This window comes from Rhizopus microsporus (genome assembly GCF_002708625.1).
Source record: "Rhizopus microsporus ATCC 52813 unplaced genomic scaffold scaffold_3, whole genome shotgun sequence".
Classification (NCBI taxonomy): Eukaryota; Fungi; Mucoromycota; class Mucoromycetes; order Mucorales; family Rhizopodaceae; genus Rhizopus; species Rhizopus microsporus.
In genome coordinates, this window is record NW_019671918.1 from 439,122 (window position 1) to 463,513 (window position 24,392).

A 24,392-nucleotide genomic window follows, 5' to 3' on the forward strand; every position below is an offset into this window, starting at 1 on the left:
AAACACTTAATGCACTCAAAAATAGATTAATACTGAGGGCGCTGCATCTACTTATTGCTTATGATGTCGCCCAACAAAGCTTTTCAATGTGTACCATCAAGCTAAACATGACTTTTATAAAGCCACCATCTTGGTTTGTTTATTTTCAAGAAGAAGAAGAAATAAAAAGAAATACTGTTATTTCTTTATTTATCGGTTTGATCGACAAAGATGATTTATATGTGTAATTATGATAAATTTGCATTTTATATCAGAGAGAGTGAATTGGACAGCTTAAGTTAGGCGGAGACTTTAGTAGTATGAAGCTGTATAATGATGCTACATGTAGTTTCCCAAGGAAGCGTCCGTAACATTAGCCCATTTTCTGGTACATTTTTGAGTACACCAAGTGTTTGACTAAAATACTATTACCTTTTATACTGTTTTCTATACAGGATGGTTCGTATAATGGTGGTAATATTGGCCAAATTAACCTTCTATACTTCTTTTTAATCTGTCAAGCGCCCGCATTGCATGTCGATCCGTCAAAGTAACAACACAGTTGGTCCAAAGGTCTCAGATAACTCAGATCAAAATGGCAGGTACAGAGTATTGCCTGTTGTCTCAAAGTATACAGATACAGATCTATTATATACATCTGCAGCTAATTGAATACAATTCAAAGAATCGAGCCGACAGCTAGGTGGAGGAGCAGGATTACAGTTACTAAGCACTCTTTCAAAAGCCGTAATTTTCAGCGTATCTACAAATTTCAAGTTACTTTAGCATTCACTTTAAACAAAGTATTTTGTATGTATACCTTGCTTGTGCAAGTCAAGCCACTACTTCATTTCTCGCTTGACTCTCAGACGAACATAAGCTCAAATCAACTAATCACAAAGAGAATTGTTCATGGCGCTTTCGCGTGTATATAAGAAAAAACAGGGATTTGCTATTTATAAGGTATCATTCTTTGATCATAGAGGACTTCTTAGAGTTCTTCTTTTAGACGACACTTAGATTTGTACCTGATCAATTGTTGATCTGAGAGCTAAAACCTAGACACAAACAGGAAAGTATTTATTCAGGGAAACCTCATTTAAGCTTTTAATGCATTAAGCGGTAAATTTCTATCCCTGTTCTATTGTTATATCATTGTGAGGCTTCATCTTATTTTATTGTATCAATTGGTTCTCTACTTATCTCAGTGCAGCTTTACTGTCAACATTGGATTATAAATGTTTTACTGCAAAGGCTATAAAGTTTATTAATCATTTTTAAGTTAGTATTTATTCCTTATGATACAATTCAACGTCAGATCCAAAGTAGAGCTTGCCCACATGGGCGATGCTGTTCAAGTTTTATTGCATAATTTATCATTTATAATGTCTGACTTATAACACTAGACAAACCATGCCCATACACGATGTACAATACTGAAGTATAAGAGAAGCATGTGCTGATGAGGCTGTAATAATCTCTTTATTATGTTGAGAGAGGGTTCATTATTCATTTTATAAGAAAACAGAGTGATTGCATGAATCTATCACGGCCGATGAGAATTGGGAATGGCGTATCTATAAGAACAACGCACTTTGTGGTCAGTCCTTTCTTTTTGTTTTTCTTTCTTCAAAGAGTAACAACGTGGGGTATCTATGAGGTAAGAAACCCAAAAAATAATTATGTGTAATCGCACTAATTTTTATTTTCGTGTGCATTTTCGCGTGTGCATAATGTTTTCCAAATAATTTGTAAAAGCTGGGGCAAATTAACTTCAAACATTTGGGCAAACTAGTTTTTATTATTGTGAAATTTAACTTCACACAAGCAGTATTTTTAGAATAATGTCAACCTTATCAGTATTGACAGCGTATGACCGCTGTTGGTGTAACCTGTTCTATAAAATCACAAGTTGGCAGCTTTGTTTATCAAGTTTCTTCTTTTGTTCAAGGTGCTTCAGACTGTCTACTACTATTCATGATAGCTCAAGCATAGTGAAAGGATACACTTGGATTAATGCGGTTCTTCAATGGACGGTCTTTTTTGGGGTTGGGGTCTTGATGAGTCACCGTAATTTAAAATTTCAGCTTTTGTTTCTACCTGCTTTTATATCTCTCTCGCACACCCCCAACAATGACCCTTCAAGATCAGTTACAAGCAACATTAGCAAAGAGACGACATATATCCAAACTTCGCCAACTTGTGGTTAACCCAGCTCATGCTATCGACTTTTCGTCCAACGACTTTTTAGGCCTTTCTCACAGTCTGGTCTTTAGAGAAAAATACCTGTCTGAGCTCTCTTCACTACCTACTATTTTAGGATCAACTGGATCGCGTTTGTTGGATGGCAACTCTGCCTACGTTGAAGATTTGGAAAAAAGAATTGCTCAGTTTCACAACAGCGAGACAGCTTTGATCTTCAATTCAGGGTTTGATGCCAACGCTAGCTTGTTTAGCACCTTGCCTCAACCAGGTGATATCATTCTGTATGACCAACTTATTCACGCCAGTGTACACGAAGGTATGCGTCTCTCACGGGCCGCAAAAAGGATTCCTTTCCTTCATTCAAACGTCGAGGACTTTGAAAGAACACTGGTGGACGTGATAAAGCAATATCCCGGAAAGAACGTGTTTATTGCATTGGAAACCGTGTATTCTATGGATGGCGATGTTGCTCCTCTCAGAGAAATAGTTGATGTATTAAGACAATATTGGCCAAATAGAGAAAATGGATACATTATCGTTGATGAGGTAACGAGCTGGAAAAGAAAGAAATGCGCGTATATGTGACCATAACATTTTCATTAGGCACACGGAACAGGTGTGTATGGAACATTAGGACGTGGCGTTGTTCACCAGCTGGGACTGGAGGACGAGATCTTTGCTCGTTTACATACATTTGGAAAAGCACTGGCTAGTCATGGAGGTTTGTCATTTTTGGAAATAAGATGGTATATATCTAATAATTTCGTATAGCTGTCGTTCTTGGATCAAGCATTTTGCGGGAATATCTCATTAACTATGCTCGTCCACTCATCTACTCTACATTCATGCCATTCAACTGCTTGGCTTCAATCAAATGCGCTTATGATATGTTGGAAAGTGGGCAAACAGCACCAGTGAGTATGATTCGCTTTCACACTAAGTGGCAGTCTATTAAAATATGAATAGATTCAAGCACATCTTCACCACATCACGCAGAGGTTCAGAGAAACTATCAAGTTGCCTATAGGGACCTTACTACCATCATCAAGCCCAATCCAAGGCGTTGTATTGAATGGTAATGCACCAGTTAGAGCATTGGCTGCTTATTTAAATGGAAAAGGGTTTATCGTAAAACCTATATGTTCACCAACTGTGCCTAAAGGACAAGAAAGAGTGCGTATATGTCTTCATGGCCACAATACAACGGAAGAAGTAGATAATCTGGTGTCAGAGATTCATGCATTCTTTCAGATAAGCCCTTCACAACCTGAAGAAGCTAAGCTGTAAAATATCTTTATTTTTCACAAACGATTGCAGAGAGAGAGAGATAGAAAGATAAAGGAAATCACATAGTTTTCATTATATTATATTGTTCTATTATATTAAAATGATACAAATCGTAACAAATAGTCATCGATGGCTGTTTATACATGAAGCGCTAGTCACTTATTACCTGCTACTTGGTATGGAAAAGTCCAAATACTGTTACTAATGCGCATTGCAAAGTTGATTTGATTATTTAAAGAATGAATGGAATCAAAGCATAACAATGAAAAACTCTCCTCCCAAAAAGAACAATGACAACACATTCCTTAACACCTCGATAAGTATAAAACAAACAATACGTTTTTATTGAGAAATAATCTAGATGTACAACAAACATTAAGCTTTCCAGAAAAGTAATAGAGGATCTCCCCCTTCCCCCCTTATTTAAGTGGGTAAAGAGGACTTGAGGCTGAGTTTTATAGATGCTAAAAATGCTTTTATTAAAGGTTATTTGATGGTCAACAGGTAAATTTCTAGACGCAATAAAATTCAATCTCTGAATTATCAGAAATTCCTCGGACAGTGTAGTTGTTTGAACAGCAATTTTGTTTGCATTCGTCATATGAAGGACAGCGGGTATTGGCAGGAATGCATGATTGACCATTAACAGATACTATCAGTAATGCCAATATAAGTAGACAAGCCGTGCTTTTCATTTGGGTTTTATCACCAACTCTGAAAAGAAAAGAGAGTAATAAAAAGGTATCGACAAAACTAGATTTTCGCAGATTTTACAATAAAAATTCAAAAGACAACCATAAGCCCTATCATATATGAGCTAGTCTTTATGCTTCGAATATGGGGAACATCTCTTTATCTAATATCTAGTAGCGTTTTGTCTTACAAATCTTTTAATATTATACAAAGTGGGGTGTATAATTTGGTGAGAGTAGGAAGGTACCGGTAAAGGAGATGGAAAGCATACAATCTGATAGGGAGTGGAGGGAGATAAACTAATCATTACAGTCGGCAGGTTAAGGCTTGGTGGTGTTAGGGTTCATGCCTATTTAACCTAAGAGGGTACTGCAATTATTCACAACTTGTTTAATTCCAATGACTAGCAACCGAGAGCCATAGAAAGCGGCATTAAAACCCTCAAGAGCAAGCTACTTGAAGCGGTCTTTGGGATTTGAACAGGATCGTGGGATTCAAAACGTAGATTGCTGACTACTGAGCTAGAAGCATAACCCCATAATCGCACGATATAGTGAAGGTATCACTTAGTCTATTATCAGAAGCTCAGGTTACACGGCTGTGACCTGAGATTGTTCATTATTAGGGAAACACTACGCACACGCGAAAATACGAATTGTATTTGTGCCTAACACAATCATAGCTGGTTCCACTTCGGCTTATAATGTGATACACGCTCTCTGAGCCATGCTTTATTTTTCATATATATAAATGGACAAAAATGTCATCTACAGCAACACACGCTTGAGCAGCCAGAGTTGCAACCAGAGCACGAGCCTTTGGCAAAGGAGCACCAGGAGAACGACTAAGGATCGCAGCAGTCGAATAGTCAATGAACTTATATGCAGTATCATTTTTTTTCGTACAGTCATGTTAAAAAGACACTAAAAAATGGAAAGATTCAAGAAGCATAAACATGAACTTCAGATATCGTCAGCGATACTGAAACTGGCAAATCAATGAGCTTCGAACATACCGTTGTATATTCGAGAGGCTCTGTGCTATGCAATTCAAGAGAGAGAGGTGTGCAGAAATCCAAATTGCAAAAAAAAAAAAAAATTCGATTTGCTGCACCAAGTGTACAAGCTAGCCCTCTTCTTGTAGTTCCTCAGCATTCTGCAGCACTGGCTTTTGCTCATTTCTTCACAGGGTGAGAACAAGACAAGCCTACCATCGTTAATCAGCTGAGAAGGGAAAGCCGCACCAAGAAAAGCATCCAACCCATCATTATTTGAATTGTTACATAGGCTGCCTGTAGCAATTGCTTCAAACTTTCCAACAGAGAAGCGCAACTCATACCAAGTTCTTCTTCCTTCTTGGAACTTTTGCATGCTTATGCGTAGTTTATCAACAAATCTGTTTAGTTTGCTTACGGAAGCAACATCAGCGATAGAGTTGTCGTGGTAGTATGTTTCCACCTGAGTCACCAACACCCAATTATCCGGTTTTTGCTATTTGCACAGCAAACCTGCACAACATTTTCACAATTGGTGAGGTAAGGAATCCAATTTGCACAGCAGACAGCATATCTATCGTATTTGCCTTACAAATAATCCATCTTGTAAAGTATTACTTGAAGAAAGAAAAACAAAAAGAAAGGACTGACCACAAAGTGCGTTGTTCTTATAGATACGCCATTCCCAATTCTCATCGGCCGTGATAGATTCATGCAATCACTCTGTTTTCTTATAAAATGAATAATGAACCCTCTCTCAACATAATAAAGAGATTATTACAGCCTCATCAGCACATGCTTCTCTTATACTTCAGTATTGTACATCGTGTATGGGCGTGGTTTGTCTAGTGCAAATTGAATCGCTTACGTCACTAATTGTGAAAATGCTGTACAGATGTATTGAGCAAACAACAAAACCTATATTTTTGGGTGTGCGTAGTGATTCCCCATTATTATTCTTGAGGGGGGAAATTGGTACTGAATTCAAGGAACTTCTCCCCGACAAACGTTATTTGATTCTTATGAGCACACCTATACTTGATAACGGACAAGGGGTCATTGACCCAGACGTATACTTTCAGCTAAACAAGCCACCTGCTAGCTTACCCGAATTCGAGTCAAAGCTCACAGCATTTGTTGAGTACCATCAACGACTTGATAACAAGATTGTCTTTATTACTGTAAGTCATTCTTTATTAACAGCATGTTCTTACTCACTTTATTGATGTAGAGTGGTGGAACAACTGTTCCCTTGGAAAACCAGACTGTTCGTTATATCGATAACTTTAGTAACGGTACTCGAGGCGCTATTTCAGCAGAGTATTTTATAGAAGCAGGATATGCCGTCGTTTTCATGCACAGACAACACAGTTTCCAGCCCTATAATCGACACTATACACATTCACATACCACATTTTTAGATTACCTGGAGCCAAAAGAAGATGGCACGATACAAGGTGAGTGATCAAAAAAGGATGTCAAGTCTATATATTAAAGACGCGTTCCTTTTTTTTTATCTAGTTCGTCAGGAATATGCAAGCAAGATGCATCAAGTGCTCTCAAAGTATCAAACAGTCTTGCGCGAGAACAGAATGCTCTTGCTCGAATTTGTTACTTTACCTGAATACCTTTTCAAGCTTCAAGCAGGCACGAAAATATTGGCGCGTTTACAAGATAAGGCCATGTATTATCTCGCTGCTGCTGTTAGCGATTTCTTTATTCCTTCACAGAAAATGGTAATTCATACATGAAACTAGAAAAGAAAGAGAAGGACTCATGAGTTTTTTTTTTTAGTCTGAACATAAAATACAATCCTCTGAGGGCGCATTGACTCTCACATTGGATCAAGTCCCAAAGTTCTTGAAGCCTTTGGTGAGTAACTGGGCAGCAAAAGGGTTAATTGTATCATTCAAGGTACGTTAAGCATAAATTTTGTATAGAACAGACTAAATCATACATTGCACCACCATCATATGCTTAGTTAGAGACAGAAGCTAGTCTTTTAGTTCCAAAGGCTCGACAGGCATTGACACGCTATGGTCATCAGGTCGTCATTGGCAACATGTTAACCACACGTAAGCAAGCAGTAACATTAATCACAAAGGATGGAGAAAGAGCGATATCGTTGACAGATGAAGAACTGGCAAATGGTAAAGAAATCGAAAGCTTGATCATCCCCGAATTGGTTCAAATTCATCAACACTGGATTCAGTCAGGCAAGACTGATTAAAGAGGGGGAAAATATATAAAAATCATTTAGAAACAAATAAAGCATGTTTAGTGTATGTCTTTTATATTTAACATTTCTATCGTTTATTAGAATTTATTTCCTCAAGAACAGTCAATATGTACTTTGATACTTTGGGTCGTTGTATTGCTAATAAAATTAATTCACTTTGATATGGTAAATAGTATATGTGATGCTGCTTATGTCTTGCTAAATTCCTTAGCAGTAATGCTGAGGTAAGTGGTATGCCGGATACTTCTGAATCGTCTACAGGCATTTTGCTCACAGTAAATGTCTTTGGCTTATTGCCCTGTTTACTCACTTTTCCTGCAAAATGCGTACGCATATGTTGAATGGCATTCATCTTTCCTTCAAGTCCCTTCTTACTGCACTTCATCCATCTGCACTCATTTGCTGTTTCCAAGTGATCATTTACAATATGTCTATGTAGGTCAGATTTACCATCAAACGACTGCTCGCATCCTTCCCATCTACATATAGGACCTGACAAAAAGTTAATGTCTCTGTTGTGTGATCAACTGTCTGCTTACCATCTTTCCTTCTTGTAGGATTGTATTTCACATTACATAAAACAGTCTCTAAAGACTTGGGTCCGTTAGCAAATGCTTCTTCTACTGAAGCAGGTTGAGGAAATGCGATTTTAAGTACAGTATAAAACTCTTTTATGCCCAATGGTTTCTCTGTGCCAAATAGCTTTTGGTAACTACTAAATATTTCATTCAATGCAATCTTATCCTCTGCGCCTCCAGTTGTCAATTGATCCTTTAGCCTAGAATAATTGATTGTTAATCATTGTAAACATGATGCATTGCTGCTATACCATCCAAGACATCGATAAGGCTCATCCAAGTTTGTGTAATTTGTGAGATCTGGGATAGAAGGTTGCTGTTGTACTGGCTCTACATGAATCATTTGTGCAGCAGGAATGCCGTGTATTGTGCCAAGTGCTGTAGATGATGGAGGTGCCAGGGAAGATTTGTATGAAAGGTAACCAGTTAATAGGCCAATCAAGTTGCCTGGATAGTGTTCAATAAGTTGTGTAGAAAAGCTTCCTCTCAGACTGGAGTATTGATACAAGTACTCTAATGTGGCAGCTTCTAGTTCCTCATCGTCTACAAGTAACAGCTGTGCTAAATGCTCAATGACTCTAGGATCTGCATGACATAGAATACGTTCGTTTGCCTCTGTTACAGCCACACGTGTCAGAGCTCGAATGGCTCCTAGTATGAATGCGCGATCATTGCTGAATAGGAGTTGTGTCATAGTAGTCAGATAAGAATCTGTTCGACTCGTCAGGATGACTTGAGGTGCAATATTTTCCATAATGTCCAAGCAATGGCGACTTAGTTCTCCATATCTTGAACTAGGTGCGAGCGAAATTCCCTTCATCAAGACGCTTCTGAGTCGTTCATGTAGAGCAAGCCGACGAATATTCATTTCCAGAAACGAAAAGTTGCGAATGATGTGAAATACTTGAAGTACACGTTCATAAGTTTCCTGCCTTGCTTTGCTTGTCATATTATCATTTGCTGATTCATCTATTTCGCGTTCAAAAAACGGGGTTGTAAAGTTCAATAGTAAATCGATTAGTGTTGGAATAAAGTCTAGGTTGAAGTTTTCAGAAACAAACGAAAACTTGATAAGTGTGTTGAATGCCCAATCGACTTCGTTTGGAAGATTGGATTGAAGCGAAAGAAGAATACGTGTACGAAATTCATAGTCTATAAATGTAGCTAATAAAATTGTTAGTATTTAATAAAGATATTCTTGTGTGTTTGTTACCTTGTGGGTGATAGGCTGGAGGTTGCTGACTGTTGGTAATCACTGCAGGTTGTGAAAATGCAGTACCTGTTTGTCGTGAATGATTGGATGGAGGTAAAGGCATTGGTGATGCAGTAGGCTTTTGGTGAGTGGCTAACAATTCTGCAGGAGGATTCCACGGCCGTTTCCAATAATTTTCTTCTTCCCATCCAAGCTATATACAAAAAGTTCATATATATGATATCGTTCAATCATTCTCATAATTACCAGATATTTTGTATAGACAGCCTTTAGTATATAAGCACTGTTTGTGCAAGTAGAAGGAAAGTTGAACGGATCTCCAACTTGCTTCCATCCGCGATTTAAAGTAACCTAGAGACGCGCATAAGATCAACTATGTTTTTTGTATGTTTGTTAACTTTACTTTTTCATATCCACCAGCTTCCATCACAGTCTTATAAATTCGTAATAGATCTAGTTTTTTTCCACCTAAAACAGGCTCTGCTTGTAAAACAGTTCTTGTAAATCGTTAGTATTTTTTATGTTCATCATGTCATGATTCAAAACTCACCCTTTTTTATCATGAAATTCTTTTAAATCTTTCATAAATTTGACATATTCTGGTGTTCGCTCTATGCCTTGATTATATTGAGACATGGTGGATAAGAACAGAAAAAAAAGAGAGAGAAATAAGAGGGATATGTACAATTTTTGTCGGTGTTTAAATAATATCTGATTTTATTGAAGTGATTGTAAAATAGAGCAGAGCCAGTGAGCAATGAGTGAACTTGATCTTTTGTAGTGTATGCTTTCTCCTTTTTACTAATATTTTAATGCTATCTTCTTTAAATAACTGCTTGCAATTTGTCAAGTCTACGTATTTCAAGCACTTTTTGTTACTTAGTTCTATCAATATGTCGTCTGTAATGGTAGAGAGATGCGATAGATCCACCTTTTCAAGCAAAGGGCAATGTGAAAGAATAGTGAGGATACCATCTGATGTAATTCCAAAGCATTCTCTTAGACAGAGTGTCTTTAATTGTGTATAGTGTTGATAAAGTAATAGTCCATTATCTGAAATACGCATACATCCACGTAAATCGAGCGTGACTAGAGTGTGATGAGCTCCAGTGAGCATATACTCTAGATCCGAATCCTCCAGCCCAGAGTCTGACTGTATGCGTAATTCTTTCCAGTTGGTTAGTTTAGACAAAAGGTGATTGTCATCTGTGGTCATTTTCTGTGCTTCCACATGTGAAAATATGTTTCGCTCAAAATGAAATTTGTTTAATTTTTCAAGTGGGATTGTCTTTATGATGTCTAGGACAGCCGTGATGCCTATTCCACTCTTATTTAATGTTAGACCTAATAGATTTGGACAGTGTGACAAGGTCTGTGCCAGATAGACAGGTTTTAGTCCGTGAATGTTTGATAGCTGCAGGGTCTCTAAAGAGCTTAGGACAAAACTCGTAGTCACATTCTCCTTGGGGTAAAGAGAAGCAAAGCAATCATGAATTAAAAGATGCTTAAGTTGGGTACATGTTCTTGGAATATGATCCATCAGTTCGTTTAACCATAGAGACACACCTCCCCACTCAAGTGTTACTAACTTGGGACCAATATATTCTAGGGCATTAAAAAATACCACGGTTGAGACAAGAATATTTGACAACACTATCACATGAGATATTAGAGAGGGATGAAAATAATAAGGAGGATTTACCGAGAGTGTTCAGGTTTCGACAATGATCAGCACGCTGTAGTAAGGTTAATAGGATACCATCACCATCTGCCTGTTGTTGATTTATCGATAGTTTCTTTAGGGACACACTACCGAGCCGATCAAGTAAGGAATTGATTGTGCTTGAGCCAATGTATCTCGTCTTGTTGTCTGTAAATTCAAGCTTGCTCCAAAGATGTGGGCAAGTCGAAATCAGAAACTGTCTCCATACCTTGCATACACCTGTTGACCGTACTAGACTTTTCAAGTCCAAATAATCAAATATATGAAATAGTATGTCATAAGATAGACGGGGATGCAGTACATAATTATTGGCCAACGACGGCTGATGTTGCCGATAATTTGCTTCATAAGCAACCTTCTTTTGGAATTCAATCTCGGCGTAACTTTCGTTTAGATCAGAGACGGCAAGAGATGCCTCTGAGAGTATATCATGGGCTAGCCGATAATTATGCTGATTAAAATAAATATCGGATAACAAAAGGTACCATTGGGGTTGTGTAGGGTAGCGTTTAGTTTGAGCAAAACAACGATTGACAGCATGTCTCCAATAACCCAAACGGATCAAGCAGTGAATTTGATACCAAGCACAGTTAATGGGTTGATATTGAAAACTCTTTTCCAGATAATAGAATAGACGATAGGATTGAACATAGTTTTGTTGATTCCACATGCTTTTGGCTTCCTTGTACAAGTCATGGAATGTCTGGTATTGCATATGAATATTATTACTATAGTATTATTTTTATTATAGTGAATAAAGAAATATAGAAACACAATGTGAACCCAAACCTTTGAACGACCAGTGATAACATTAAATGTGCGATGGTTGCCATTTTTATATATATAATTTTAAAAGGGAAAAAAAAAGAACCAGGTCCAAAGATGAAATATGAAAAAGAATTAAAAAATGCATATTTGTTTATAAATATATATTGGAGAGTGTAGATGAGTGGGAATATAGGTGCAGTAGTAAAAAGGGGAGAGAGGGGGGTAAGGGTAAAAAAGGAAAGAAAGAAAAAGGGGAATATTTAAGCTTTAGGTATAATTCCAATATGCCATGAAACTCTCTTTTGCTGAAAACTTGAATGAGTACAGGTATGAACACACCAAACACGCTTATGCCTTTTTATTGATTCAACTGCCTTTTGGTTCATTAACATGCTATCCTCTATCGTGTTTTCATATTCATCATCATCATCTTCTTCTTCTTCATCATCAATGAATATTGGACTGCCATCATTGCCTACAATAATAGTAGTTAACGTATTACACCATCTCAATAGCATCCATAATCCTTCTGCCTTCACAAACGGTACCACCAGATATCTCAATCGAGGACAATTGGAGACAATCAAGCGTGCAACCGAGGCAGTCAATTGATCAAAAGGGTTCAGTGTCAATGATAGCAGATCGGGTCCAAATGTTGGCAAGATGGCGTTACTTAGCGCACCTGGATGATGAAAATAGTGTGATATCTGTGTGAGCGTCGGTGGATCAACATCGACATCTTTTGGAAATACAAAACATGATGCACAACAAGGAAAGTAATGTACTGCTTTTGTTGTATCCAAATAGACAGCATCGTCTTCTTCAATCGGAATATGCGTCATCATGAAGCTGATATGAGAAGAATAATGAGGTATCAGCTCATTTAACTGACTTGGGAATAGGATACTTGCATGCATAAACTGAAGCCGAGGACATAGTTTAAATATGATTTGATATAATTCGTCAGGAAAGTATCTTGCTTGTGGTAACTTTATGCTGCATAAACCTTCTCCATACAACTGACAGAATGATATAATATTTTGTTCTGTAATGTTGATATCGGGAAAGATCACTTTTTTGTATACTCTTTGTCGAACAAGTTGAAATGTGTATTTACATACAAACAAATAAGGAATTAAGTCGGCTTGATTACTGAAACTGATGATTTGTGCTAATAGTTCATTTGGTAACAAGGACATTTAATATTTTCTAAAAGGAAAGTATATGATTCTATATACAATATACAGAAAATATTCTTTTTTAAGGGGGTAAGATAAAAGAGTAAAAGGGGGAGGAAAAGAGTTTTTATAAATGAGAAAGGAAAGAAGGAAGGAGAGAGTGACAAAGAGAGAGAGAGAAGGTGTTCACTTTCCAAAAGTTGAAACTGGCTGTGATTGAAAACAGTCATCACTTTATAGATATTTTTACTAGAAATGAGCATCTTTTTCCTTTTTTTTTTCTCTCTTTTTATTTATCAATCATCCCTAATCCATCGTTCTTGTACATCGCTGACATCTTCATGATAACCCGCTTTCATAGCTGTCAGCATGATAGATTCATTTCCTTCTGTTAATCCGCCAAATATAAATCCACCTGCCTTGTCTATCACTTGCTGAAGCTTTGTCATTGAATCTTTATCCTCCACACAAAGTGTATAAAATCCAACTAGTGAGAAATCTTCAATGAGTTCACATAGTGCTTCATTCAACTTTTTGAACTTTGAACCAAAGGCATCCTCATTTAATGATTCTAGTAGATAGGATAAATCCATGACCTCTGTATAATACTGCAAATTAAATCCTATTGTTTCCGTTAATCAATTGTATTCCAAAAATGAAAAAAAAAAAAAATTTACTTAGCTTGCCATAGGATTCAATTAAATCCACCTTGGATAACACATTGACATGAGGCAGTTCAAGTTGAATCATTGTCTTGAGGGCAAGTAAAAGCACAGAGATATATTTTGTAGGATCCGTGCAGTAATGAGCATCGACCATATTGACTGCCACCAGTCGATAGTTTAGTTTTTCCAAGGCATGTAAAATATCTTTGACAGCTGAGTGATGAGTAAATAGTTCGACTTGTCCAGGAAAATCAAATAAAAAGTAGTGATCTTTTTCAAGTTCTTTTAGTTGATCTGTAAGCCAATCCATATTTTTTAATAAATATTCAACACAAAACATGATGCCTCCATTAGGTCCTAATGAAAGTTCATTCATTGTGTCTTCAAGTGTAATAAGATCAGCAATATTAATGGCACAGGGATAGGGTATATTATCATTAGCTGGATCAAGGTTGACAATGGCTACTTTTCTTTTGAAGGATTAACATTGCTTCAATTGGCTGTTCTTTATAAAATACCTTCCAATAGCTGTCAAATATTGATAAGCGCCCCAGCAATATGTTGTCTTGCCTGATCCTGGAGGTCCAACTATAACCTAAGTACAAATTAGACCAAGAATAACTAGCCATGTTTGTCATTTTACTTGTCCAAAGGGCATTCTATTATTAATATTATTTATGAAAAGGCGTCAATACTGCTCCCCACTCAAAAATACAACAAAATAACAAGTCACACTATGCATGACACTTGTGTAATGTCTGCATATCCCCCTTTGAAAGAATCATTGTGTGTATATAGTAATGATCAAGTTGATGGATGCTTTTATTTTTCTTCAAAATGAAATCAATATACTGTAAGCCAAATCAAGACCCACAGCGCAGACAAAGTCAATAATGGAAGCTCGAATTTGAGCATCCTTGATGGCCTGTAGCAGATGCTTTGCAGGGAGCACTCTACCTTCTCCAATATACACCAATACGTTTGATAATACACTTTGTGTTATCTCCTTACGATTTAGCCAACCTGCGGTAGTATATTCTATGCCTTGGGCAAAGGTGACAAATTTATGCTTTGTAAACTCCTTTCTGAACTCTTGAATTGGATGCCAAGTATAATCAACCGGATCCAACAAGTCTGATGGCTCATATTGTCCTTTATAGTTCATTTTTGGACATGAGTCTATGTAATACCCTATTGTTGATCTTTCTTAGCAATGCTTTTTTATATGTCATTTATATGCTACTTTACCCATATAATAATACTTCAAGTCATCATCTTTTAGTTCCAAAACAAGACTCACTTCTCGAAACACGCTGTACTTTCCTAGTCCCAGGAATGAATAGTCAGGATCATACATAAAATAGACAGCAGATACGCAGCTAGGTAATATATCGATAACAGAGAGGGCAATAAGTTTGCCATCAAGTATATACTTTTGGTGAAATGATCCAAACGTAACATCTCCTTTTGTTTCCATTTTTAACGGTGAATCAATCAAAAACCGTCGAAATTTTCTTTCTGTCAATTCCTCTGGTTCGTCATGATGTATAGATATTTGGTACTTTTTATACAGTTCATGCTTCTCTTTTGTATACGAACTAGGCTCTAACTCGATCTATTATTATTTAATAACGCTGCAATAGAAAACATGTTACCTTGAGTTTATACTTATTATCCGTATGATCAGGAGCATGAACCCAATCCAGAAGGGATTTAGGTGTGCTCGCTTTAGGTTTATTCTTTACGTCTTGTTGCTCTTCTCTTTCTGGACTCCATGTGCCTTGGACATAACGATTGAATTTATTAAGCACTTTCTTTTGTCCTTTTGTTAATTTAAAATCCATGGCATGTAATCTATCGTAGAGTAAGTACATCACTTGCGGATGCTTTTTTCCTTTTTTATTTGCCTTATAGTGTACTGAGGACAGCATGTTCTTTCCATATCAGGTTTATACAAATAATGTCCAGACCTAAGATAAAGGGTAAAGATATTGCTTTTCTTTTTATTTTTGGCATATTTACCTTCTCCATCCTCTGTTGATGAGTGCTTGATAATCCTAGTTTTTTAAATGATTATTTTATATTCTACATGTTTTATGCAAAATATCTTACAGAGCAGGACATAAAGTGAGCCCAAATACCAAATGATTTGGACGTGTCTTTTCCATCACAATAACCACAATCGTGTTGGCTATCCCCACAGAGTGAAACTAAGGTAGATACGTGGTCTTTTAATAGATCGTATTCATCGTCACTGCTCATAAAAGTAAATACTAAAAAAAAGAAAAAGAAAGAAAGAAAGGAAAAATAAAATAAAATTTTGACACTTTTTTATAAAGCAATGAATTCAACCTTGAGAATATTTGATATTCCAAAAGAATTATTAGATAGATTAGAGCCAACTGAGAAACAAGTCGAACGCTTTATAAATGAAGAAGCGAATGAAGTGACAACTGAGGTGACAACAGAAGCCTTGGAAAGATTGCAGATGCTGCAAGAAGAAGGATTACGCTGCCGAACTTGTCAGACAACATTTGTTTCAAGAGAAGAACAAAGAGCTCATTACAGTACTGATTGGCACAGATATAACCTGAAAGTAAAGTTTCCTATTCGTCTTGAAGAATTTGAGCAACTGTTGTCAGGTACACACACATATATATATCGCGTGTACTGTTTCTAATATATCTCGATAGACTTAACCGAGAGTATTTCGGGATCAGAAGACGAAGACGAGGACGACGAGGACAAGGAACAAGACAAGGTGAATGCTATCCTGTCGAAACAGGAGCAAACTAAAGATAAAGAAGAAATTTCGGTCAAACCGACGATTGCACCCGAATTAAAAAAACATACAGCCTTGTCTTGGTTTAAAGACAAGGAGAGTCCTGATATGCATTACGGCGTCTATCGTCATCTGTTATCCTTATCCTCACTTGCAAGCTTTCAGCAGAAACAAAAGAAACGATACTGGACTCTGCTGATGGTCGGTGGAGGTCATTTTGCAGGCTGTGTCATTGACGTGAACGCAAGCTTATTATCGGATGTCAAGTTTATTGAACACAAGACGATTCATCGATACACAAGTAAAGAGAGAAGAAACAAATATTTATAAAAATTAACATAAATATTAGCCCGTCGAAAGCAAGGTGGAGCACAATCAGCCAATGATAATGAAAAGGGAAAAGCAAATTCAGCAGGTGCACAAATTCGTCGATACAATGAACAAATGCTTCAACAAGAGGTGCGACAGATCATTGCTCAGTGGCGAGAAAGGATCCAAGAGAGTGAATTTGTATTTGTTCATGCGCCTAGTGGCAATCGAAAGATTATATTTGGCTATGATGATGCTATCCTAGCTAGAGATAATACCAAATCGATACCATTCACTACTAGAAGGCCGACATTGAATGAATTAAAGAGAGTATTTATTGAATTGATAACAGTAAAGCTCATCCAAGTAGACGAAAGAGCGATCAAAGAGCAAGAAGAGAAAAAGAGGATACAGGTAGAGAATGCCAAGGCGTCAAAAGCAATAAATAATAAGAAAGAACCAGAAATAGAAAAGAACAAAGCAGATCCTGCCGTAGAAAGATTATTGGATATTGTCAAACAAAACAAAACAGCCATCACGTTGAATTATATCGAAAAGCATCCGGATTTACCAATCTCTGGAAGATTACCAAAGGAATTGATCAAGGAAGATCTGCGTCACTATCCAACACTATTACACTTGGCTGCTTCCTTAGGAGGCGCAGGTGATCTTGTATCGGAACTGATAAGGAAGTACGATGCAGATCCAACTATTCTCAATGATGTAGGCAAAACGGCCTATGAAGTCAGTAAAGATAAAGAAACGCGAAATGCATTTAGACGATGCATGTGTGACCTTCCTGACAAATGGAAATGGTTAGAAGAAGCGCGTGTGCCAAGCCCCCTTACGAAGGAGCAAGAGCAAGAGCAGATAGCAAAAGAAAAAAAGAAGCAAGAGAAAGAACAGGAAAAGAGGCGATTACTGGAAATAGAGCGCGCAAAGATGGAAGCTGCCAGAGAACAGCAACAACAACAGGATTTATCAAACAAGAAGAACCTTGCTTCCTCCAGTAGTAGATCATTGGGAGGAAATATGATGAATAGCGACGTAGTCAATATGTCTCCAGAGGCACGTATGCGACTTGAAAGAGAAAAAAGAGCAAGAGCGGCCGAAGAAAGAATGAAGAGATTGAAATAGCCAAATAAAATATGTGTCGAAATTTAAAAATCCTTGAAAAAGTATTTTTTTGGTCTGACAGCCTAAAAATATAAATACCTTAAAAATTACTGTAGAAATAACCTACAAAGACTCATCTGTAACTCATAACATTTAGAAGACGGTTTTATCCAACAAGATGAGATTTGGATTATTTTCTTAATATAGTAATTAGCAAAATCAAGGAATCAAAGCTTCAAAAAGCTATAAAAGAGAGATACACCTTTTATTCTACATCAAATCTCTTTGAAACTACTGTAAGCCCTATCCTTATGCTATGTTTTCTCTTTTTAGTATTTCTAAATAATGCACTAATACTCTAGTTTAACATGAATAACCAAATGAGCGATCGTCTTACTGTCAACGACGAAGGCGTTCAGCGCATGATTGACAACGATTCAGCTATGTACTATAGTAACCAAATGATCATTGCTCAAAATATGACTCATCGTCCTGTGAACACTATTAAGGCAAATTCGGCCAAGTAAGAAAGGTAGAAGGTAGTCTTAGAAATAATAAAGAAAAGATTTGAAAATTCAACTATGCTGGTTAAATATAGAAATGGTGCCTTGAACAGAAGTTTGGCGACGGAGAAATTGTCACTGACCAAAAGCTTAGCTATTTCATTGCAGAATATGTCATGGAGCGAGGCCGAAAGCTTAGAAGAAATCTAGATGGTATCTCTATTACTCTAGGCAGAGAGCCAGTCCTCGCCTATGTCAAAGCTATTGCAGTCATGTACAACAAGCAAAAGGCACTTGGCTTAAACTTCCATTGGTTTGCAAGAGGACCTCTCGTTAGAACTTTTCTAGGTACTCTCGAAAAAGAAAATTTCAAGAGTAAGAGGTAAAATTTTGAAGATCGAGGAAAAAATATATCGAGTGATGGCTAACTTCAATTATCAAAGTATATTCAAACCAAGATTCTATGTATAAATTTCAGTTTTCTTGAATTGCAATACGCCGTAATGCTATCCATATTAAATATAAATCCAAATGTGTCTGTTTTTCGTTTAAATGCTGTAGCATCAGTCGATATTTTCACTCCATCTTTGCAAACAAGCTCAAACATTTGCTCTCCATAGCTAGTCAGTAAGGTGTATAGCACTGCGGTACTCAACGGCAAGTACAAGAGATAATAATTGTGGCCTAGGACAGACTTTTATCGTATGCTTTTTATATCCAAGAATATCGAAAAGTATGTTTGATAAGATTATAAAAGGAAGCTGAGCAGGAATAGTGCATTGAAGCTCTTTTTGTGGAATGCATTGTTTTAAGAGCGAAAACAGCATGGAGCACACATAAAACTCCTTTTCGGATAAGTCGCTTATTTCAACATGTTGCTGTTGTATTCATACTTAGTGGATCAACTATTAACTACATATGAGACAATAACTGGCAATTATTCAATTTTAGCTTGTTACTTTGGAACAACTGTGTGGATCATTATTTAAGCTAATTACCAGGAACTGGGTTTTAAGGTACACATATCCAATGACTCTGATCCATCATTATTATTAGGGATCGTCGTTTTATCAAAGATACCCGACTCGTCCTAACTCTCTCATTGCCCTAATTATCATTCACAAGCCTCTATGAAAAGTTTTACGACCTCGGTTGAAGAATGTCTCACATTTAGTATAAATACTCGTCTTACTAAAGTCAATCGACATATATCTTTTAGTCTGGTTAATTCTAGTCTTTATTCTTTTTTTAATTGATACTTCGTATTCAACACTTGCTTGTTGATTGTTTCAGCGTCATGATTATAGAGAAGCAATTTGAGAATCCCCTTTAATTTTTCCAATCTTCTGCCAGATACGTTAACTTCATTATTTTCTTCTATAACTGTTTCAATATCCTGATCCATAGTATCAACCTTAGCTACTGTTTTCTTTCATTTAGGCTAAATGTAAAATATATACTTATTAACAGCATGGTCCGCTGTATCAAGTTCATATATTGCCTTCTTCTTCCATTGAAGTTCCTTAATATGTTTAATTTTTCTGGCAACTTTAGCTGCTTTACTCGTTTTGTTCTTCTCTTGATACTTTTGCAATTGTTTTCGATCTTTGTTGAGTAGAGGTCTCTTATTTCTGCTGAAAATGCTGTTTTCAATTACTACAGTGTGGCTTGTATCAGAGGTTGTTTGTAACTCGTTTATGAGTTTTCTTCTGCTTCTTTCCTTTTTAGGCCGGATATGCAGCTTCAACAATATCCTCAGCGTCTTTTCAATGGCGTTCTTCAGCCTTTTGCCGTTTTTATACATGAGATCTAAGTTGGTTGAAAACTGTGCGGTAACAGGCTTCTTGATTGTTGCATTGAAATCCTTGACTTCGGCAAAAATATACTGTACTTCGCCGTTGACATCGTTATCAATTGGTTGGGGGCTGTTTTCTGCTTGGCTAGTCTCTCCAGCTTGTACTTGCTCATGTGTACTTATACAAAGTGGATACTTAGCTCTTGCCTGCTTTTGAATCCTCACTGCACCAAAATTCAAAGTACTGACGACTTGCAAGTGATTTAAAGAAAAAATAGTCTTGTAGTCAGCATCATCGCTGCTTGCATTTCTGATTGGTGCCGGTAATACGACTGGTGCGGTGTCTCTCTGAAATTCACTTGGCATGATTGTATTCATTTCCAGAGGATTGCCGTCAGACATTGTAAATGTTGTCATTGTCAGTTGAACAACAAGGAAGAAAATACAAGCAAAATCAGAGTATTTGTAGATTGCAGAGCTAAGTTTTTCAATGATGGTAGGTCTTAACTCTACAGAGAGATCTTTACGCAAGACTTGATTGAAAGGTACTACAGCCACTTTCACTTGCTCTTCCGCTGATCCAGCGCTTGTTTCAGCTTCCTCTGGATCTGTTTCTTCATTAAGCATCTCCTTTACCGCATCAATTAAACTGTCAAAGTTGTCATGTAAGTAACTCTTGTATAGTAAGAGAGCATTTATTTTTAGACGTTTGGCAGTGTTGCTTGCCCAGTAGGGATGATACTGGGAGCCTAGTGCTTCGAAAGTACCTGGAGACGCTTTATTACGCTCTGCTTCTGTATCTCTTAAACTAGCACTATTGCTTTCGGACTCTTGTGTCATTAAAAAGATATTTTGTTGTAAGTCATATTGGATCATTTAACAGCCACGAATTAAGCACTGGTTATAGGCCGCAATGAAAGAATGGCAACCATTACGAGGCTTTTATTATGGGAAAAATATAAATAGACAAAGAAGAACTTTGGAAATAAAGACTAGAACTGTAAAAGATCGCATAACTTCCAAAGAGCGACAATTTGTACTTAAAGGCTCGAAAAGGTTTCACCCAGTTATGGCAATCGGGAATCAAGGATTAGGAATTGACAGCACTATCAAGGGATATAATTGTAGAGGAAACAAATGACTACATAGAAAACATGAGCGCCATGCAGTCACCATAATCACCAATGAATACATGACCTCTCAACTCTGTATTTACTGCTACCACCATCTTGCTCATCCAGTCTTGGGCACATCACGCTGCTTAAACCCAGATTGCCCAGCTCTCAAGTGCGGAAGAGCTACTAGCAACAGAGACGTAATATCAGCCACAGCAATTAAAATTTCAGCCATGACAAATATAATACTCAAGAAGGACCTTCCCCCTTTTGTCCAAAGCTCAGCCTACAACTTTAAAAACAAAACACATATATACTTTTGTCCCGCTCACCTGCAAAACACGCACTTCTATAAAGCAGTGGTGCGACGAGCTGGTTTCATAGCGCAAGCTATTTGATTACCATTGGGTAAGTAGAAACCAGTTCATATATGATTCAGTTTAATACTAATGATTTTTTCCTTTTTTAGAATTTTGATATTTACCCTCTCAGTAAATTGTGACTTTTGTTTCTTTTAAACACACATACGCATACACACACAAATATATTTATTCTTTTTTTTTTTTAACTTGTAATCTCATGAACCAATCCAACTTGTTACATTATGACTTGGCTAGACACTCAACTAAAGATACCATAAAAATGCTTACCTTCCTACTCGAAAAAGTGACTAGAGCAAATGACCAACATCAGCCATCAGGAGAAAGAAGAAAGAGTCTTACATACACTTGTTTCCATGCACGGTCCATTCCGAGTATTTCGATACATGCTTACTTGACACGTATACTAAAATACTGCCCTTGTGCGAATGAATGCTTTTTGGCTTTACTTGTCTACTTTGATCGCATGTCTAAAGTGACATTGGGCAAACAAAATACTGGATTACGCATTGATTCCTATAATATTCATAGATTGATCATCTCTGGCATCATGGTAGCAAGTAAGCTATTCTCTGATGTTTTTTTCACAAATACTCGATATGCAAAGGTAAAAGATAGATACTATAACATACTTTGTAATAACAACATAATGAGGTGGGTGGATTGCCTGTAGCAGAGTTGAACACACTAGAGATTGAGTTTTTGGCTCTCAACAACTTTTCTCTTTTTATATCATTGGAAGAATTACAGCAATATGGGGATCAGTTATTGACGCATTGGAAGATGGAGAATGAGAATATTCCGCAATATATTTGTACAGATGACAACGATAATAAAGAAGAGGATATTTCGCCCGTCAAAAGAAAGGCTAGACATCTATCCATTGACAAGCATGACGATATTGCATAAAATCACAATCTAATTTTCTCTCGAATTACCGTCTTGGCTTCATCTGGCATGACAGAAGACACCCAATTTTGATCATTCAATAGTGAAATATCACCTTTTCCTATTTTCTATTATATTATTTATTGTTATTATATTCAACATTAGAAGAACCTCATCTTTTTTCTTTTCTTTTCTCTTTTACCTCTGAAATATCATTAAAGTGCGCCTCCTTGGATGTATATTCCCTTATAAAATATGGATTGCCGAATTCATGATATAACCTTGTATCATTAATCCTAAATAAAACATTGTCTACTCTCATAAAGAACCTCTGTAGTACCAAAAAGCAGCTTGGCATCACTCTTAGTCGAATAGTCAACATGGCTGTGCCGTTATCTGCTAATTCATCTTCATAAAGTATGTTTTCATCGTAAAATAATATGGGTTCAGGTCGTTTTAATCGTTCAATGTTGATCATTGATGTCGCAGAGGATTCAAAGTGAGCTGAACAAGTTCCTCTGTAGTCTGTTGTATAACTCCAATCATACGGTTTGACTACATCTTTAATATCTGTATGATTCATGGCACTATATACTCATTATTATCCATCATTTCTCTTCATCAATCTAATTACCTTTTACGTGTCCATTCTTCTGCATAAGCTACTTTTAAATTCTCACTACTGGTAGAACTCGTGTCGACCTTAGATAATGCATCGTATGCAGTAAAGCATATTTTAAAATCCCCTTTCTCTAAGCTAATCAAGTTATTGCCAAACACCATTTCAGGAGGTGGTAAACCAAAGTCTTGTTGGATTCTGTTTTGTTTTTTGATTAGGCTTTTTTGATATCAAATTCAACAGACTCACTTTTCCATTTCACTTGAACTACATATCGGTGCCTTTTTACTTATAATCTTCCAATCGTGTAAGACGATACCTTGGGTTAAACCTTCTCTTATGGTTCCTTCTTTAATGTAAACAGGCGATGTCGCATTGACTGACATAATTAAAGAAAAGAAAGAAAGAAAGAAAGAAAAAAAATTGGTGTATTCATAATCAATCTAAAGCGGATTTTATTTTATAAAACAATGGATGTTCTTTTGCTTCTGCGTACACCTTTCTCTTTAATGAATGTTTTGCTACTTCAATATCTGTCTTAATATCAGTAATCAGAGCACCTAAACGCATGTATATATAAGCATACACTCCCTTATATAGTTACTGTTGTATTTACCAAGTGAAGGATAATCCTGTTCAGGTCGAATATATCCCAAGACTAACACACGAATAGACTCATCATAAAAATCCTCAGGAAACTCATGAATAATGTGTACTTCCTACAATTGCATGTTATTGTCTATATTTAACCCTCCCTCTTTCTCTCTATTGTTTACAGCTGATCTTTTTTCATTTTGATAATAAGGGTTCCAACCTAAGCTCATAACCATGGGATAAACTTGGGTTCCAACCTGTCCAATTTGTGCCCAACCATAATAAATACCAGTCTCTAAGCCAGAGATAAGAGCATCAATAGCCTCTTCAGATAGGTTGGCTTTATAATATATATAAGTCTCATATTTACACACAACATATAAAGTGTATATATATATATATATTATACCGGTTGGAATGCCCAATTCTCTTGAACCTCGGCCATAGCCTTTTACGACAGTACCTGTCAAAGCAAAAGGAAAAGGCTCTTTGGGAGTTTCTGGGCCAACTAAAAGAGGACGATCTGGATTAATGTTGACACTATTCATCTGTGTTTATTGAAGGTGTGTAGAAAAAATAACCACAGGGCAGGTCCAACTACAGTATGTACATATTTTGAATTTATGATTGGCCAGCTGAGATTTTTTCTTTCCTCATCCTTCATTCATGGCAATCAGCTTAGACACAACGCTGGCAACGAAGCAATAACTTTTTCACTAAGGATACGTTTAAACTGACTTATATTCGCAAGTATTAAGAATAAAAAGAC

General features: G+C 36.8%; 13 protein-coding genes across 13 annotated transcripts; 5 read left to right on the forward strand and 8 right to left on the reverse strand.

Annotated features, from left to right (window-relative positions):
* Nucleotides 1–2,112: 2,112 nt before the first annotated feature.
* On the forward strand, nt 2,113–3,471 carry RHIMIDRAFT_198325 (PLP-dependent transferase; the record flags this gene model as incomplete). The annotated part of the gene is made up of 4 exons (XM_023606276.1): nt 2,113–2,730; nt 2,788–2,905; nt 2,956–3,098; nt 3,151–3,471. 4 exons carry the CDS (start codon nt 2,113–2,115, stop codon nt 3,469–3,471), a joined length of 1,200 nt encoding a protein of 399 aa, XP_023468956.1.
* Nucleotides 3,472–6,180: 2,709 nt separating this feature from the next.
* Nucleotides 6,181–7,388, forward strand: RHIMIDRAFT_198386 (DFP-domain-containing protein; the record flags this gene model as incomplete). Its single annotated transcript, XM_023606284.1, has 5 exons — nt 6,181–6,339; nt 6,390–6,615; nt 6,680–6,894; nt 6,953–7,072; nt 7,140–7,388. The coding sequence occupies 5 exons, from the start codon at nt 6,181–6,183 to the stop codon at nt 7,386–7,388; spliced, it is 969 nt and encodes a 322-aa protein (XP_023468957.1).
* A 76-nt stretch (nt 7,389–7,464) lies between these two features.
* On the reverse strand, nt 7,465–9,824 carry RHIMIDRAFT_234610 (uncharacterized protein; the record flags this gene model as incomplete). The annotated part of the gene is made up of 7 exons (XM_023608193.1): nt 7,465–7,889; nt 7,937–8,175; nt 8,227–9,139; nt 9,189–9,381; nt 9,435–9,539; nt 9,592–9,685; nt 9,739–9,824. The coding sequence occupies 7 exons, from the start codon at nt 9,822–9,824 to the stop codon at nt 7,465–7,467; spliced, it is 2,055 nt and encodes a 684-aa protein (XP_023468958.1).
* Nucleotides 9,825–9,879: 55 nt separating this feature from the next.
* Nucleotides 9,880–12,119, reverse strand: RHIMIDRAFT_289707 (RNI-like protein). Its single transcript, XM_023613665.1, has 3 exons — nt 11,701–12,119; nt 10,891–11,639; nt 9,880–10,841 (listed from the first exon to the last, which is right to left on the reverse strand). The coding sequence occupies exons 1-3, from the start codon at nt 11,742–11,744 to the stop codon at nt 9,889–9,891; spliced, it is 1,746 nt and encodes a 581-aa protein (XP_023468959.1). The 5' UTR covers nt 11,745–12,119; the 3' UTR covers nt 9,880–9,888.
* RHIMIDRAFT_86333 (uncharacterized protein) lies at nt 11,842–13,175 on the reverse strand. The gene has a single exon (XM_023615803.1). It carries the CDS (start codon nt 12,876–12,878, stop codon nt 11,940–11,942), a length of 939 nt encoding a protein of 312 aa, XP_023468960.1. The 5' UTR covers nt 12,879–13,175; the 3' UTR covers nt 11,842–11,939.
* RHIMIDRAFT_198789 (Gpn2 protein) lies at nt 13,154–14,117 on the reverse strand (the record flags this gene model as incomplete). The annotated part of the gene is made up of 3 exons (XM_023606318.1): nt 13,154–13,479; nt 13,535–13,992; nt 14,041–14,117. Coding segments are annotated over 3 exons (861 nt in total), but the record flags the coding sequence as incomplete, so codon positions are not given.
* RHIMIDRAFT_271869 (arginine-tRNA--protein transferase 1) lies at nt 14,094–15,804 on the reverse strand. The gene is made up of 6 exons (XM_023612282.1): nt 15,635–15,804; nt 15,545–15,579; nt 15,430–15,492; nt 15,178–15,376; nt 14,771–15,137; nt 14,094–14,713 (listed from the first exon to the last, which is right to left on the reverse strand). Exons 1-6 carry the CDS (start codon nt 15,782–15,784, stop codon nt 14,355–14,357), a joined length of 1,173 nt encoding a protein of 390 aa, XP_023468962.1. The 5' UTR covers nt 15,785–15,804; the 3' UTR covers nt 14,094–14,354.
* Nucleotides 15,805–15,848: 44 nt separating this feature from the next.
* RHIMIDRAFT_311357 (uncharacterized protein) lies at nt 15,849–17,799 on the forward strand. Its single transcript, XM_023614724.1, has 3 exons — nt 15,849–16,164; nt 16,216–16,605; nt 16,654–17,799. Exons 1-3 carry the CDS (start codon nt 15,864–15,866, stop codon nt 17,748–17,750), a joined length of 1,788 nt encoding a protein of 595 aa, XP_023468963.1. The 5' UTR covers nt 15,849–15,863; the 3' UTR covers nt 17,751–17,799.
* Nucleotides 17,800–18,097: 298 nt separating this feature from the next.
* On the forward strand, nt 18,098–18,703 carry RHIMIDRAFT_234615 (uncharacterized protein; the record flags this gene model as incomplete). Its single annotated transcript, XM_023608194.1, has 4 exons — nt 18,098–18,252; nt 18,328–18,347; nt 18,401–18,614; nt 18,676–18,703. 4 exons carry the CDS (start codon nt 18,098–18,100, stop codon nt 18,701–18,703), a joined length of 417 nt encoding a protein of 138 aa, XP_023468964.1.
* Nucleotides 18,704–19,673: 970 nt separating this feature from the next.
* Nucleotides 19,674–20,903, reverse strand: RHIMIDRAFT_302636 (uncharacterized protein; the record flags this gene model as incomplete). Its single annotated transcript, XM_023614392.1, has 1 exon — nt 19,674–20,903. One exon carries the CDS (start codon nt 20,901–20,903, stop codon nt 19,674–19,676), a length of 1,230 nt encoding a protein of 409 aa, XP_023468965.1.
* An 881-nt stretch (nt 20,904–21,784) lies between these two features.
* On the forward strand, nt 21,785–22,302 carry RHIMIDRAFT_188403 (cyclin-related 2; the record flags this gene model as incomplete). Its single annotated transcript, XM_023605898.1, has 2 exons — nt 21,785–22,129; nt 22,177–22,302. Coding segments are annotated over 2 exons (471 nt in total), but the record flags the coding sequence as incomplete, so codon positions are not given.
* A 205-nt stretch (nt 22,303–22,507) lies between these two features.
* Nucleotides 22,508–23,415, reverse strand: RHIMIDRAFT_234618 (TIP41-domain-containing protein; the record flags this gene model as incomplete). The annotated part of the gene is made up of 4 exons (XM_023608195.1): nt 22,508–22,531; nt 22,613–22,997; nt 23,045–23,227; nt 23,279–23,415. 4 exons carry the CDS (start codon nt 23,413–23,415, stop codon nt 22,508–22,510), a joined length of 729 nt encoding a protein of 242 aa, XP_023468967.1.
* Nucleotides 23,416–23,452: 37 nt separating this feature from the next.
* On the reverse strand, nt 23,453–24,317 carry RHIMIDRAFT_212229 (riboflavin kinase). The gene is made up of 4 exons (XM_023607212.1): nt 24,033–24,317; nt 23,806–23,963; nt 23,646–23,748; nt 23,453–23,589 (listed from the first exon to the last, which is right to left on the reverse strand). The coding sequence occupies exons 1-4, from the start codon at nt 24,169–24,171 to the stop codon at nt 23,468–23,470; spliced, it is 522 nt and encodes a 173-aa protein (XP_023468968.1). The 5' UTR covers nt 24,172–24,317; the 3' UTR covers nt 23,453–23,467.
* Between the last annotated feature and the right edge of the window lie 75 nt (nt 24,318–24,392).

Coding starts and splice junctions, on each gene's coding strand:
- RHIMIDRAFT_289707 (XM_023613665.1), bottom strand. CDS start 11,744: ATGGCAACCATCGCACATTTAATGTTATCACTGGTCGTTCAAAG. Junction 11,640..11,700: donor TTATCACTGGTCGTTCAAAG/GTTTGGGTTCAC, acceptor ATAATACTATAG/TAATAATATTCATATGCAAT. Junction 10,842..10,890: donor TCGAAACCTGAACACTCTCG/GTAAATCCTCCT, acceptor CTCATGTGATAG/TGTTGTCAAATATTCTTGTC.
- RHIMIDRAFT_86333 (XM_023615803.1), bottom strand. CDS start 12,878: ATGTCCTTGTTACCAAATGAACTATTAGCACAAATCATCAGTTTCAGT.
- RHIMIDRAFT_271869 (XM_023612282.1), bottom strand. CDS start 15,784: ATGAGCAGTGACGATGAATACGATCTATTAAAAGACCACGTATCTACC. Junction 15,493..15,544: donor ATCAACAGAGGATGGAGAAG/GTAAATATGCCA, acceptor CCTTTATCTTAG/GTCTGGACATTATTTGTATA. Junction 15,138..15,177: donor ATAATAAGTATAAACTCAAG/GTAACATGTTTT, acceptor AAATAATAATAG/ATCGAGTTAGAGCCTAGTTC.
- RHIMIDRAFT_311357 (XM_023614724.1), top strand. CDS start 15,864: ATGAATTCAACCTTGAGAATATTTGATATTCCAAAAGAATTATTAGAT. Junction 16,165..16,215: donor ATTTGAGCAACTGTTGTCAG/GTACACACACAT, acceptor ATATCTCGATAG/ACTTAACCGAGAGTATTTCG. Junction 16,606..16,653: donor GACGATTCATCGATACACAA/GTAAAGAGAGAA, acceptor CATAAATATTAG/CCCGTCGAAAGCAAGGTGGA.
- RHIMIDRAFT_212229 (XM_023607212.1), bottom strand. CDS start 24,171: ATGAATAGTGTCAACATTAATCCAGATCGTCCTCTTTTAGTTGGCCCA. Junction 23,749..23,805: donor AAAATGAAAAAAGATCAGCT/GTAAACAATAGA, acceptor ATGCAATTGTAG/GAAGTACACATTATTCATGA. Junction 23,590..23,645: donor ACAGGATTATCCTTCACTTG/GTAAATACAACA, acceptor ACATGCGTTTAG/GTGCTCTGATTACTGATATT.